Source organism: Carettochelys insculpta, chromosome 2 (assembly GCF_033958435.1).
Source record: "Carettochelys insculpta isolate YL-2023 chromosome 2, ASM3395843v1, whole genome shotgun sequence".
In the NCBI taxonomy this organism is placed as follows: Eukaryota; Metazoa; Chordata; order Testudines; family Carettochelyidae; genus Carettochelys; species Carettochelys insculpta.
This window is the reverse complement of record NC_134138.1, coordinates 225,250,040-225,265,309: the sequence shown is the minus strand read 5'-3', so window position 1 is coordinate 225,265,309 and position 15,270 is coordinate 225,250,040. Positions and strand designations below refer to the sequence as shown.

At 42.9% G+C, this 15,270-nt stretch overlaps 1 protein-coding gene across 1 annotated transcript in view; it reads right to left on the bottom strand.

Moving 5' to 3' along the window:
• DGKB (diacylglycerol kinase beta) overlaps nucleotides 1–15,270 on the bottom strand; it is a 481,053-nt gene that overhangs the window by 5,470 nt on the left and 460,313 nt on the right. The window contains exons 23-24 of the mRNA XM_074986201.1: nucleotides 9,599–9,719; nucleotides 5,786–5,846 (exon numbers count right to left, since the gene is read on the bottom strand). Coding sequence (XP_074842302.1) covers nucleotides 5,786–5,846; nucleotides 9,599–9,719 — 182 coding nt within the window. The remainder of the gene's footprint in view (nucleotides 1–5,785; nucleotides 5,847–9,598; nucleotides 9,720–15,270) is intronic.

Sequence of the window (15,270 nt, the reverse complement as noted above, 5' to 3'; positions counted from 1 at the left end):
CAGAGGACACAAACCTAAATTAAAATATGAACGTATTAGACCATGTATATCGGTACAGGTGGCCACTTGGCTCCACACGATGAGCAGCAAGCTGTAGGGATGGCTGTGACATTCTCAGGATTATCCCAAGGTCTAGAGCAGGGCACACAAAGTGCAGGGCCAGGCTCCCTCAGAGAGGCATGAAATATCGTAAGGGGGCACAGCACGATCAGCTACTGGGTCTCAAGCTCATCTGTCTAATTAAAAACGTCGAAATATGTTACTGGTTTTATATAGGTGGATTCACATTTATAGACTGATTAAAAAAGTTTTTACATTCTACAGACTTATTTTCTTACACATGACCAAAGGGTTATTTTTCATATTAACATAATTAAAATTTCCATTGGTTTGGATCACATTAGACAGGTGCAGGACAGGGGGCAGGGAAGGAGCTGGTAACTGCAGGGACAAAACGTGGGGCCCAACGTAAAATGTTTGCTCACCCCTGGACTAGAGGTTTGTGTTCCCTCCCTGCTGCTGGAGCAGGAGTGGCTGGGGCATCCCTGCATCATTCACATCTATCCCAAAAATTGACTGAGGTCAGATGCAGATGGGCAAAAAAGTACAGCCATTAAGGGTGCACTAACACCGTGCACAGGTTGGGCCACCCAGCACAGAGAAGCCACAGCATCAGAAGAGCATAAAGGTGAGATTTAAGCTCTTTTTGTGTCCTCTCTCCTGACTTAGGCTGTGTACCTTTCTTCCAAACTACCCTGATCCTGCCCAATGGCTTTAAATAGAGCTATATGTGACAGTTCTTTAAAACAATTTCTTAACAATATTATTCTGCAAAATGCAATCACATCTAATCAGTCTGGCATTAATTAAGCTCTAATAATATACTATAGTATCTCTCTTAAGTAGCGTGATCTGTTTCCCCTTCACACAGGTAGATTGGAAAACATTATGGTGTCACCATAATTTTTAAGCATACTGAGTAAATGACAGAGCTGCAAAATTAAAATAAATGATTAATAGCATTTTTTTCATGCTTTGTACTAATAGGTATCACTGAGCTTTTAAATTAATAGAGCTGTCAAGCTCAGGGCTTTTACAGCTCTAGCACAGAACTAAAATGGAAATTATGTATTCCACAGACACCTAAAGATGACACTTTGGAATATTTTAAATTTTAATTAGTAGGTGCAATTGTTCCCCCTCCCACAAGCTACTGCAAATTAATTGGCAATTAGTCACAACTAATTTTTTCTTAACAATTTCAACTGGAAAGATAGGTGCATTATATGTTAGCATACTTGTCTGAGGTGCAGAAAGCACACATGCAGTAAATTGCATTGTCAATTACAAAAACTACTGTTGTGAAATTAAGAAAAATTATGCATAGATAAACAAAACTAATTAATGCACAGCATAGCAGTGAATGCAAAAATAATGTCCAACTGCACTGTAAGGTGTCTGAACCTTAAAAAAAAACACAAAACAAACCAAAAACAAAAACAAACCAACAACAGAACCCCCCTACATCTGGTCTAGACAGAAAAATTCATGCAAACTCTTATAACAAGAGAAACTTTTTACAGGTTGGCATCAGTTTACATGTTAACTGTTTAACTGTAGCAGATAGTTTCCCCTATCATCCAGCACTACTGAGCCAGGACACAATCCATCCACCACGACTGAGCCAGGACACAATCCTTATACCAATCAAATCAGGAACAAAAGTCCCATTGGATTCAGTGGAATGAAGACCTAATACATCAAGAGCTCTGTGGAATGGAATAGCTGCTGCAGCCCTCTGTGCTTGCTGCTTGCTGGAAGCAATGGATCTATACCAGGCCTATGGTTCCTCCCTTAGCAATCCACACTCTTTCCAGAGTGAGTAAGAGGCACAAGCTGTTCTGCCCCTAGTTCCTCCTGGCCCTAGATGCTGCTTCAATAATGAAATGGACCCTGGACATCCAGTGTTCCTGCCAATATTTTCCATCCATGGGTGGAATGAATTTTGTTATGTGCACTAAGGCCTATGTGGATGTGCACCACCAATAGAAACAAATGATGCACGCTGTGGGTGGCTGTGGGAGCTATGCTAATCAGCTGAGTGGCAGCTGGGTGTCTTGTGGGCGGCTGCTGAAGCACTCATTTTAGAGGGAACACTGATAACATCCTCAGAGAGTAACAGAGGGGTAGCCATGTTAGTCTGTACTCCAACAAAACAAAGCAGTAGAAATGTAGCACTTTAAAGACTAACAAAATGTTTTATTTGGTGATGAGCTTGTCAGTTTTTATTGCATTTTTTTTTTGGTCCTCTCTACTTATAAATGTCAGTCTGTATTGGAAATGACATTGATCTGAAGAAGTGGGTCTGTCCCATGAAAGCTCATCACTGAAAAAATCATTTTGTTAGTCTTTAAAATGCTACATTTCTACTGCTTTGTCTTATCCTTTAAGAGTGTGATAAAGGACAGGAAAAAAAAAAAGCCAATCCATTTATTCAAGCCTCTTTTCCAGGGGTGACAAGGACTTGCATAATTCTCTGGCGCCATGTATTATGAGTGCTAATCATGAGAAAAAACTGATGGCTTAGTAATCAGGTTTCCTTCAATAAATAATTCTTATCAGCACCAATAGGCACAAATTATGTAACATGCTTTGCGACAAACATCAGAGATTTTTCATTTCTTGCAAACCCCTAAACGGTCCTGGCCCGTGGATAGTCATTTTCATTTCTTCATGGAGGAACTGTTCTTGCAGCTGCCATTACTCGCTCTTTCCTCCATTTTTAACTAGTGATATTGGCTGCCTGAAATTCAGTCAGACTTGGTACTTACCCAAGGCAGGAAAGTACAGGTTTTTGTAATGAAGACAGAATACTCTTAGGGGTTTTTAAAACTCTTGTAGGTAAATTGAAATAGTACTTTTGAAACAAAATCCTGGTGCCTGAAGATGGGAGTTTATCAAATTAACTTGAGAGCCTTTGAAGATTCATTACTATTAATGATCTGTTTGGAGATCAAGTGAAACCATAAATATATTTCAGGTCACTTTACTTCCTCTGGGTCAGCCATGATAAAATATTCTCTTCAGCTAATTAGCAAATATGTTTAATATAACCATTAATGTTATAATTCCTCCTGTACAAGAAATGTTCTGTACAAAAAGATGACAAAAATAATACTGCTACTTGTTCTAGGTGGGTGGCCTGCAGTGGGTCTCTAGACAAGCATAGCAGCCTGACTGCGTGCAGCATAATGTGATACTGAGGACTGAGACTGTAAGAGCTTTAGGGCAGGAACTGTTTTTTTGATATATGTATGTGTCCAGTGCCTAGCACAATGGCGCTCTCATATGTAATTGGAACTCTAGGGAGTATCACAATACAAATAATAATTTGTAGCTTTCATATTCCATGGTGTCCAGCCAGTTCTATAGTGAACTAGCCACATTAGTCTGAACACCTATTTATTGTTCATGCCAACTAGCCACGCTCAGCTAGTCAAATAGCCACATGCGGCTAGCATGTCGGACACCATGACTCTATGTTACTAGACTTTGGCAGATTTCACCAAAGCCACAGACCAACATTTTAAAGACACTTTAGATGCCTAACTTCAACAGCCCCTAAATATCTTTAAAAATTTGGGTTTAAGTGACCCAGGTGGCTAAGTCGGATTTCAAATGTGACATTAGCACGAAGAACCAAAGTGTACAAGATGTTTAAGTGCCTGAAGGTGCAGTTCTGTGCCTGGTGCAAGCTTCAAAAGCACCTAGGTGCCTTATGCCCCCTGAAATCAGAATACAGTATCAAAGCTGTGCTGGAGGGAGAGGGAAAGATGCCAGGGCACATGGGACCTCACAAAGCCTGAGGGCTGGTCTACACTCGACTTGAAAGTCAATCCTAGATATGCAGTTCCAGCTATGACAACTGCATAACTGGACCTTACTGAAATTGACCTATCTAGGATCAACTTATCTGGCTGTCCTCACTGAGGGAGGTTGACAGCAGAAACTCTCCCACTGACCTCCCTTACTCCTCGTGATAATGAGGAGTACTGGGGCTGATGGTGGAGCCAGTTGAACTCAGCTCCCCTTAAGTGTAGAGGTATCCAGAGAGAGAGCAGGCATGCACATGCATCTGTGTGTTCATGGTGGTGAAATCTTCTTAAGACATGAACATTTACTTGTGCTTTTGTCCAAGGCACAACCTCAAGGCATTTTAGTGATGAAGTCTGTACTATGGACAAAAATTCTTGATTTCTGCACTAGTCTCCTGATATTTTATTTCTGAAGTTTGCAACCCTGGGGTTCAAACAGTTTGTCCACACAGTTATAGTTAGTAACCTTTTTTACTGTGTTTGAATAGAGAAAGTGACATGGTCCATGAAAAAATACACTCTGATGTGAAATAATCTGAGGCTTGGAAATCTTAAAAATCAAATTAAAAAATGCATCCTCTCATGTGATCCTAGGATAAATATCTACTCGCTGAGAACCAAGACACATCTAACAAGGTTTGTAGATTTCGTTTTGGGTGCCACATGTAGTTTTAGTGCCTGGAGTTACACAGAACAGGTCAGGCAACATTTATGACACAGCAGAGCCCAGCACTACTCTTTCAGCAGAAATATAAGGGAAAATATTTCATGTAATATAAGTGTAAACAATGAAGTCTTCTGTGACTAAATTTAAAGAGATTCAACAGACATTTGTCTTTATGAAACTAATGGTCTGCAGAAATAAATAAATGTCACAGTATGTTTGTTATAGGGGACAGAGTCGTTTATTTTAGGAATGATACAGTAATTCTGGAAAGAGTCTGCTGCACATAAGAGCACATGCTTTTTATGACACTTTTAAAGGGCTACTTTACTCGGCAAAATAATAATAATAATTTACTATTCTCTCACACCAGAATTAGAATATGGGACTTGACACACTGTTAATCCAGGGATCACCTGCCTGGGTGGATTATGGTATGTGGTGCTCTTGGCTGGAGACACGGATCTGGTGCTCCATGGACCAGACGTTGCGGGGGGCTTGTAAAAAATGGTGTGGCCTACATCATTGCATGTCTTCTGCAAGTCCAGTGATTGAGAAATCACAGGTTCTGTTGCTCGTTAACCGCAGATCTGTTGTTGGAAGAGATTATGCAGTACCTCACAACTCCAAAACGTTTGTGACAAACCTCATGAGATGCTCCAAAGTCCTGTCTTCATCCATCCATCTATTTATATGGCTCTTCCTTCACTACAGTATCTGACACTCCCTACTATTTAAAATAAGAAGCATAGCAATAAACTACTACTTCTTCTTCTTCTTCTTCTTCTTCTTCTTCCAAATCATCCTGTAGAAGAACTAGCATGATTAAATTACAGGTTTTGTTTCTTTATGCTGGCATGACAGTGTGGGCATGCTGTGTATCTGTGTGGGTGCACAGAAATCATGGAACTTAAACTAAGCCAGTGTTGATAGTTACAGTCGTCTTTCATTGCAAAGCAACAGTTTCTAATATTTAAGCAAAGATGCTGGAACTAGGGGTGCGATGGTGTGGGGAGGGGGGTTGTGGCACCCTATGGCCTGAAGTGGTTTCCATTATAAACAGGGTTTCCAGTTCGTTCAAGAATTCTCAACACCCCCTCTTTAAAAATTGTTACAGCACCCCTGAATTTAAGGAGAGCTGAAATGGAAATTTCATCATTAGAACTGAGTGACAGGCTTTTTATTTCCCAACCCCCCGAAATTTCTTTTCCAATTCTATAGGATATATTGAGAAAAGCACACTTACCATACAAGGAGTCTGCATCCACGGTTCTCCATCAATTTGCATAGGCAGTGACTTGCTAGTTCTGAAGTAAAATATTTAATTATATGAAGAAAAGTGCCTGGATAAGACTCATCAAGCTTATATTTTGAATGGAAATATATCAGAACAGAACAGATGTGTGCAATCATCAGAGCATTTATGGCCCTCAGGTGCATGCAACTTCCACTGCTATTCCACCACAGATCAGGTATATGACATGATATCCTTACAAAAGAGTAACATACTTATTTTAAGGCATAGTAATTTCTGTAATAGTATGTACCAACATAGATATTGTAGCCCCACGTGTACAGATGGTGGCATTTAACTGATGTGTACACATAACCTTACGTACAATACTCCTGCTCATACACACAGGCGCCTCCCACCTTCTCCCCCCCGAGATCTCAGAGCTCAGGCTCCAACCTCAGGCGGATCAAGTACATTGCAATTTTACAACCCAGTAAGTGTGAGTCAGCTGACTTGGGGGTTTAATTGCTGTGTAGACTTACCCTTAGCTAATGGTTTTCAAACTTTATTTCACTGCAACCCCCTTCTGACAACAGAAATTACTACATAATCTGAGAAGTGGGGGACCTGAGCTGCACAGATGGGAGGAGCAAAGCCCAACCCAAGGGTTTCAGTCCCAGCTGGAAGACTGTAACCTGTCCTGCCACCTAGAGCCAAATTGAAGCCTGAGCCCTACTTCTCAGTGCTGAAACCTGAGGGCTTCAGCTTTGGCTCTGGGCTCGGCAAGTCTAAACCAGCCCTGGCAACCCCATTACAATAGGGTTGCAACCCACATAGGGTCCCACCCCACAGTTGGACAATGGCTGCCCTAAGATATGGGAGGTAATTTTCCCCCTCTACCTGGCATTGGTGAGCCTCAGCCAGAACATGGCATCCAATTAGAGACACCATACTTTCAGAGAGATGTGGACAAATTTGCAACACAAAAATGATAGACAGTTTAGAAAACCTGATCAAGGAGGAAAGTTAAAAAACCTGAGCTTGTTTAGTGATGAGAAAAGAAGACTGTGGAGGGATCTGATCACTTTTAATTTGTGACCCGATATAGTCACCAGATTCTTTCATGGAGTATAGTTTTCTAGCCAGTTATTTCCCCCATTTTGTAGTTGGGTATCTGATTATCCTAAGTGTATTAATTGCTACATGAGAGAGTCAAGGTGGGTGAGGTAATTTCTTTTATTGGACCAAGCTTTGTTGCACATTTTTATCAAGTTTCTTCTTGTTTATTTCAGATCAGTTTCCAATTTATCAAGGTTGTTTTGAGTTCCAATCATGCCCTCCAGAGTGCTAGCAATCCCTTCTGGCATGGAATCAGCTGCAAATTTTATAAGCAGATTCTCTGCTCCATTATCCAAGTAATTAATGGAAATATTGAATAGATATTAAGCAATATCTGTGAGAGCTTATGGAGGACAGGTCTGACCCAGGACAGAGCTATGGAGGAACCCCACTAAATGCTCCCCACCCAGACACACACTTTGACTAAGAATCATTAATAACTATTTTTTTGAGTTTGGTTTTTCTATCAGTTTTTCATCCATCTTATAGTCATTTCACCAAGACTACATTTCCCTAGTTTAGTTAAGAGAATGTCATGTGGGACTGTGTCAAATGCCTTACAAGAATCAAGGTGTCTCGCCTTTGTAGCTTCAAGCATCCAATATGTCAGAGATGCTGTCAAAGAAGGAAATTAGGCTGGCTTATGGTCAGGGTTCCCCCTAATTTTTTTCCAGCCAGGTGTGGAATAAATTTTGTTTCATGCACTGAGTCATATGCAGATGTGCACCAGCATCAGAAATAGATGCTGCTGGCTATGGGCAATGTGGGTGCTCTGCTGCTCAGATGGGTGGCATTTGAATCATTCCTGGGTGGCCACCCAAGCTCTCGGCTTTGAGGGGACATTTCTTATGGTTGCAATTACTTATGATCTATTATCATCGAGGTGCTTACAAACTAATTATTTAATAATTTGCCATATTCTCTTTCTAGTTATCTGTGTTAGGTTGACTAGTCTATAGTTCCCTAGGTCCCCTTGTACCTAGTTGAAAAGATAAGTACTATGTTTGTCTTTCTCCACTCTTCAGGAACTCAACCTGCCCTCCAGAAACTCTCACAGAAAATTGATAATGTCTAGTTCTTTAAGTAGCTAAGGGTAATTTTGTCAGGCCATCCCAACTTACATGCACCTTACTTATGTATATATTCTTTAATCTGTTCTTTCCTTATTTTGGCCTACAGTCCTTCCCCTTCTTGTTAATATTAATTGTGTTACTATCTGGTCACATTTGGCAGTTTTTTGGGGGGAAGAGTGTAGCCTTAGCCTTAATTATTAGCTAGCTTTCCCTGCCAAGGAGTGGGCTGAAAACTTTCCTTTCTCTGTAGAGTGACCATCCATCCTGTTTTGGGCAGGACAGCCCCGTATTTCAGGCTCCAGGAAGGCATCCCATTTTATTCTAACAAAGGTACTAACTGGCCTGTATTTGAATGGATGCTGGGAGCTGGGAGCACACAGGTGTGGCTGCTGCCTGGTTCCCAGTCCCTGCACCTTGTGGAAGCCACATCGGCATGGCTGCCACCTGTCTCCCACTTCCCTGCTGCTGCAGGAGCCAGGAAATTGACCAGCACTGCTGAGCCTGCCTCCTGGCTCCCTGCTGCTCATAGGACTCAGGAAACTGACCGGGGCTGCAGCTCCTGCAAACTGCTGTGCCTGGCTCCTGGCTCCCTGCCATTTGGGGGAGCCAGTAGCCAGGCTGCGGTTACCCTAGAAGAGCACAGACACAGGAAGTCCCCTGTGGGGCTGCAGCCCATTCCTGGCACTCCTAGACATGCAGCAGCTGGGAGCTGCAGCAGCCTCCCCCGCCGTAGCCAGGGAGTACCCCCCAGGGCACCCACTGCTTAACTCCCAGTAACCATCTGTCCCATTTTGGCTGGGACAATGCCACCCTTGGTGTCCCATATTTAACCTATGGGAATATGGTCACCCTACTTCTCTTTCTCTTGCTCCTAATATATGTAGAGAAACTCTTCGTACTGTCTTTTACCTCCCTTGCTAACTGTAACTTGTTTTATACCTTAAGCTTTCTGATTTTGTCCCTGCGTACTTGTGCTCCTGTTTTGTACTGTGGTAATACTGTCCAAATGACGTAGCCCATTCTCCTGCTTCACGGCTAATTCAGACCAACATATTTGTTCATGGTGACATATCAGTGCTCAATATACAGAATAAGAATAAAATGTAGGGTTTTGCTCCTGAGAAATTTAAAGAACTTTACAAATACTAACAGAAAGAAAGCCATGTTAGTCTATACACTATCAACACAAAAAAGCAGTCCAGTAGCACTTTAAAGACTAACAAAATAATTTTTTTACAAATACTAATGTCAATTTATAACTCTCAGATGCAACATATATTAGGATACCCATTTTATGAACATATTAAAATGTGTTGAAGAGATGTAAATAACTTGTTCAAGTTCACTCAGAGTCAATGAATATTAAAACCCGGGAGTATCAATTCCCAGTCTTCTTTTGTCACCACCAGACAAAACCTCTTCTCACAAAGAGGCAAGAGATGAGTTTAAGGTGTGAAGACCAAAGAGAAGAATTTTTCTGTTCACTTTATCATGTATTTTAGCAAAAGAAAACCATTTAAATACGTGAATTCAGCCAACACCCGCCTTCAGCACATGTGCATTCAATGTTTGATTTTATTCAATATGTAGTAATATGTTTTTTGTAACCTAGAAGATTCAATAATGAGTTTACCTGATGACAACAGATGAGCACTGTGCAAGCCGCCTACCAGCACTTTTCAGTCCTGTGTATATCTGACCCATCTCCATGGCTCCTTCCAGACCAACCACTTCCATCAGCTGATCACTTAGATCTGAAAAAAATTTAGCACACTTTCTTTAGGGCAAATACTGGCCTGTGGGCCAGATCCCGTTCCCTAGGGATCACCATTCCCACCCAATGGGAGCTGTGGTAAGCGATATCCTAGTCTGTGCGGCTTATTGTAGCTCCCATTGACTGGGAACGGTGATCTGCAGCCAATGGGAGCTGCAATCACCTGTACCTATGCAGGCCCAAGTAACCATAGCCACGGCAGCCCGCCACAGGTCAACCCTGGTGAACCGTCGCTGTTCATTGCCCACTGCTGCTGTAGGAAGACGTCCACACTTCTGTCAGAAATTAATTCTGAAATGGCATTAGAGCTAGGCACCGCCAACAAAAATGACGGCAATCAGAACTACCAGCATAAGAAAAGATAAAAGTTAGCAAAAACATTATTGGCAATGAGGTAACAGCAACATTATTTTCTAAACTGATCAACAGTTGTCAACTCGCAGGCTCACTACACCTGGACTCACTGTCATCTCATTCCAAAACATCATGAGAAAAATATCTCTAATATCAAAAAATAAGTACAGCGTATCTGCTGCCCTGACAGCAACCTCTATATTTAGACTGCATAACACTTTACGTCATAAAAGACTTTTGCATCTTTAAAAAAAAAAACCTCTGTATCTCCATTGTTTGTAGCAGGTCTCTGACATTTAGCCAGGGAAAGCACATAGCCTGGAAAAATGCCTTTTCTTTGTCCCATAATACTTTATTCAGGTGTTCTAGGCAACTTTAATTTGACTCTCTTGCACTTAAGCATTTTGATACAGACTTTAATTAAATGACCACATACTGTTTTTCCTCACCGGACTTTTGCCTCATTCATTGCACAGGTTGAATGCTCAATGGGATGTAATTAAAGTATCACAGGCATTAATGTAGCTTTTCCTTGTTTTTGATCACTTGTTTACCAGGCCAATAATTTTCTTTTCATGCAGTTCAGTGCCAAAATATTGTGTATTAGAAATGGTAAAGTATCATTTAAAACAATATTATTAATACTACAGGCCTTGATTCCAAGGAACAAACGTAACATAAATTCAGAGTCTTCAGTTTAAAGGACAGAAAAGGGCTCTAAGCACTGATACATCTGACTACTTTGAGAGGCAACCAAAGTGAGTTAAATCCTATTTGGAACCCAGTAGGCTTGTTTTGTGTGAACCATTTTACAAGTTCTAGTGAAATGTATGTTGCCAAGAACAGATGGCCAAGGAACAGAAACATTTTCTTTCTGCTGCAGATTATACTTAAATGTCCCCTGCTTTATTCAGTGTCTCTTAAAATCCTTGTTTCTGAGAGGTATGCTAGCCAATGAAGTAGAAAGAGAAGGGCTAAAGCCGCAGAGGCAAGAATCATGACATTGACAAAGGAAAGAAAAAAATATTTAAATTTGTAGCTCAGTCTTCACTGTAGGTGGAATTTTATGCTTTTTTAACTATGGGGCTGAGAAAACTTTCAAAACATCTTCTGTTCACTTCATCAAGACTTTTGATCAAAGAAGTTAACTGAAATCTACGCATTAAAGGAGAAATTTATTAAAGAGCCAGGGTATAACTGGGGATGGGTCTTACCCAGTGAATTTTTTTTGTAAAAAAAGAAGAGCCAGACTCAGCCGATACCTTGCTCTCCAGCCAATCACACAGCTGGGGCTGGCGAGGTGCCAGTACTCAGTACTGGAAAGTACCAGCATGAAAAAAGCACTGGTCTTAACTATTCTGTTAATATGCAAGGAATTTGGTTCTGTCTACCTCCCTCATTCTTATTTTCCTCCCTTTCTTTATTTCTTTTCTATTTTCTTTTTTTCAGTGCTAACATCAGAGCAAAGTTAGTGCCATACAATGGAAACAAAACAAAAATGAATACAGTTCCTGATTATTATGGGGGGACGGAACTTTAGGAGAGAAAATGGAAAAGAATGTAGGTTCTTTGGCATCATTTAAGTCTACCTTTCAATAATTTCCAGTCTTTAAAACAGTGTAAACATAGATGTGTATTTAAAGCTTTCTATCCATTGATTTATTAAAAGGGCAGCAATCTTTTAAGACATTTTCATTGACATTACTCATACATATTTTCAACTTGAACTCTAAGCTTAAACAGAATTTTTGCATTCTGAATATCCAGAGAGGTTTTTGAAAAGAAAAGTGTTGCCTATTTGCCAAACTTAGATTGTAAAAGCATGCAGAATTTTATAGACTATTAAACTGTTAAAACATTTCTGGCCAAAGCAAACATGAAATTCTCATCCACTCAGGAAAAAAAATTAAATGGAAGAATAATTAAGAACAGATTTTTTATTACTGACAGCTCATGCAGCATATGCAAAGATTCAGTATAGTGATATTTGCAGGGACTTAAATTGGATGCGTCACTTTTCAGTTGCTGTAAACTTAGTGCCAGCTAACAGCAGGTAACTAATGGCCAATTACTGCCCTTTGATCCACACTGCATATCTCCAAATATTGTGGAATGTTAAACATTTGAAGAGCTGAGAACAATTCAAATGCACATACAGTAAGTTAGAATCCCCAAAGACACTTCCACGCTCCAAAAATTGAGGCCTCTACAAAACCTTCATGCGTGTGAGGGTACATTGCCAAATAGTGTGAGCTGAGGCTAAACACGAATATTTTTAACAGTTAGCTTAAATCAGTGTCTATCTTCAGAAGCAATTGGAATTAATGCCATTATAGTGAACATAACATATCCCTGATTTTGGAAGAGTTAATTTATGATCTTGACCCTGTCTCAGATAGTTGACCAGAAGGGAGATGTATGACTGCATGTATTTTAACAGAACTTTACGCTAAATTGACTTTGATGACAGCTGAGATTCAGAAAGAACTGAAAAGGGAAAAAATGGTTTTGCCCTCAGGCCTAAAGGTTGCTATATAGAAATGGGATGTACCCCTGGAGGTCAACCAGTCCAAATGTCCATCAATGGATTAATTACACTAATTAAGAAACATTTAGCTTCGTTTGGTGTGTTATATACAAATATTGACTTTGTCATTAGAACACCATTCATGAGAAGAACATCTATGAAAATTACTTTTACCATGTGAGGTGGTTGAACCATTTCAAAGCATTTATGGGTCTCAAAGGAAAGTGAAAGCATGTCACATACTGACTCGTCAACCATGCATAACCACTAAGGTTGTGCATTGTTAAAACAAAGATGGTAGTCACAACAATAAGACCAGAATGGGGCATAATTTCTGTTTAAAGAAAGTCATGGAATTCTGTATGCCTTACTTCTGCAAAGATTCTGAATGTTATTCCAGAGAAATACATGTTTTCCCTTAACAATCAAACAGAAAAAAATTTCCATCATTTTGACTATGTCTACATGGGCAGTTTCTATCGGCAGATGTCGCTGTCAGCAGAATAACCCTGGCAAAACATCTGTTGACAGACAGCGTCCACGTGGCACGTGGGTCTGTCGACAGAATGATCCCCTTCAACCCGGAAGTGTGGCTTACATGGAGGGCAACCTGTGTACTCTTAAAGCACGCCCCCATCCTTCCCCTGGCCACAGTCTCTGCGTGTGGTAAGCTTTGCAGAGCCCTGCAGGCACAGCCGAGCCCCTACAGGGATCCCAGTCTCCACTGAGACAGCCTGCTCCTGCCACCTCAGCAGCATGTCAGGGGCTGCCAGGGGGATGGGAGCAGTAGGCTCTGCAGGTGGGGTGGTCAGGGGTACCCAGGCTTCCACAATGTCCAGCAGCTGGTCTACCTGGGCCAACCACTGCTTGGATGCCTACATATGGTCCCAAGTGCCTTTCGTCCTCCTGGAACATCCACTCCTCCACCAGCTCATTCTGGCACCAGAGGGCGACTGTGTAGGCTTGCAGGATGTCATTGTCTGGCCAGTGGCATGTGCTCCAAATGTGGGAACGTAATGGTGGTGGTGAGCTGCGGGCCCTCAGGGGCTGCTCGAGGTTCCACCACATCTGCCTCCTCCCTGGGGCTGCCTGGGTGTGTGGCGGTGCTGGCCCAGCACTCAGATCATGCAGCTGTGATGAGAGATGGGGAGATAGTGAGTCCTTCTCACGGCACAACCCATGAGCCCTGCCCTCCCAGGAGACGTAGTCCCCACCCTGATGCTGTTGGATGTAGCTGGTCTGAGTGCACACATCTGTGACCCCGCACAGCAGGCCCTGCTGCATAGTTAGCCCGTGATGTTGTATGGAATGGCTTGACCACCTTCCTCCCACCCAGTGGCATGTGGGGATCATGGCATGGGTGGCAGAGGGTCCAGTGTTTCCATTCCCTCCCTGGAGCCCCATTACATGTGTTTGGTTTATATCACCATGCAGGCATGTGAGCTTGGGGTTGAGCGCTCAACCAGTCAGCTGTCCTGCGCCTGGCCTTGGCAGGGGTGGCCTGCCCCCGCCATGACCTGGTATGTCATAGGGCCCCCTGTGGGGCTAGCAGTTCGCCAGTGGCAGCCTGCTGTGTGCAGGTGGTATGCACTGCTGTGGGTGCACATGGCAAGCCCTCAGGGCACCTGCCTGCCTGAGACATCCTGGGTGGCCCCATGGCATGCCCTGTTTGCCCCCCACATCCCAAAGCCTGGAGGAATGAGTCAGCTGGGGTACTCACCAGATGGTCCTGTGAACAGGTCCAGAGATGCCTGAGCAGAGCTGGTGGCACTGGGCGTAGTCGAGTCCCTTGGGTCAACTCCAGTTCTGACGTGGACTCCTGGGCTGGCTTGGGTGAGCTGGTGGGCTCCTGGGGGGCACCCTCCAGTGAGGGAGACAGCTCCCTGGTGTCTATGGGCATGGTGCTGGGGGTCCCATGCTTGCCCCCAAGGAGGTGGTCCAGCTCCTTATAATATGGGCAGGTGGCAGGCCCTGCCCCAACTGCTTGTGTGCATCCCAGGCTCTCACATAGCCCTGGCAGAGCTCTTTCACCTTCGCCCACACCTACTCGAGAGCATGGGTGGGGTGGCCATACTTTGCCAGGGCATCAGCCATCTGTGCATAGCCCAGGGTGTTTCTGTGCTTTGCTGTGGGGTCCAGCATCAGCTCCTTTTGGACCAGAGGGCCAGCAGGTCCTTAATTTCCAGGCTGGATCAGGGAGGCCTGGGATGTCTCCCTGGAGCTGCGGAAGGGCCTGGGATGGTCTCCAGATGCCTGGGACATTTTTTATTTTTGCAGGGAGTGGCTGGCTGGGTGCAGCATGTGCCTGTAGCCATGCCTCCAGCCTCCTGCCTTTACATGGCTGGAGACAACAATGATTGAATTGTGTCTCTGGGGGAAGCGGGCTTCCCAGCGCCAGCCAGCAGACACCTTGGAGGACTTACTCTGTTGACAGAATGGGGCCTGAGGGTCTACATGGCAGTTTGGTTAATAGAATACAACCAACACAGCTATTATGCCTGCTTGGGGAGAGACATAATGCTGCCAGCTGAAGTGCTGGGTTTTGCTGACAAACTCTTGACAGAGCTCTTTAACCATGTAGATGCTCGGCAAGTTTTGTCAACAAAAGGCTTCTTCTGTCAACAGAGAGCGCCTGTGTAGACCCAGCCTT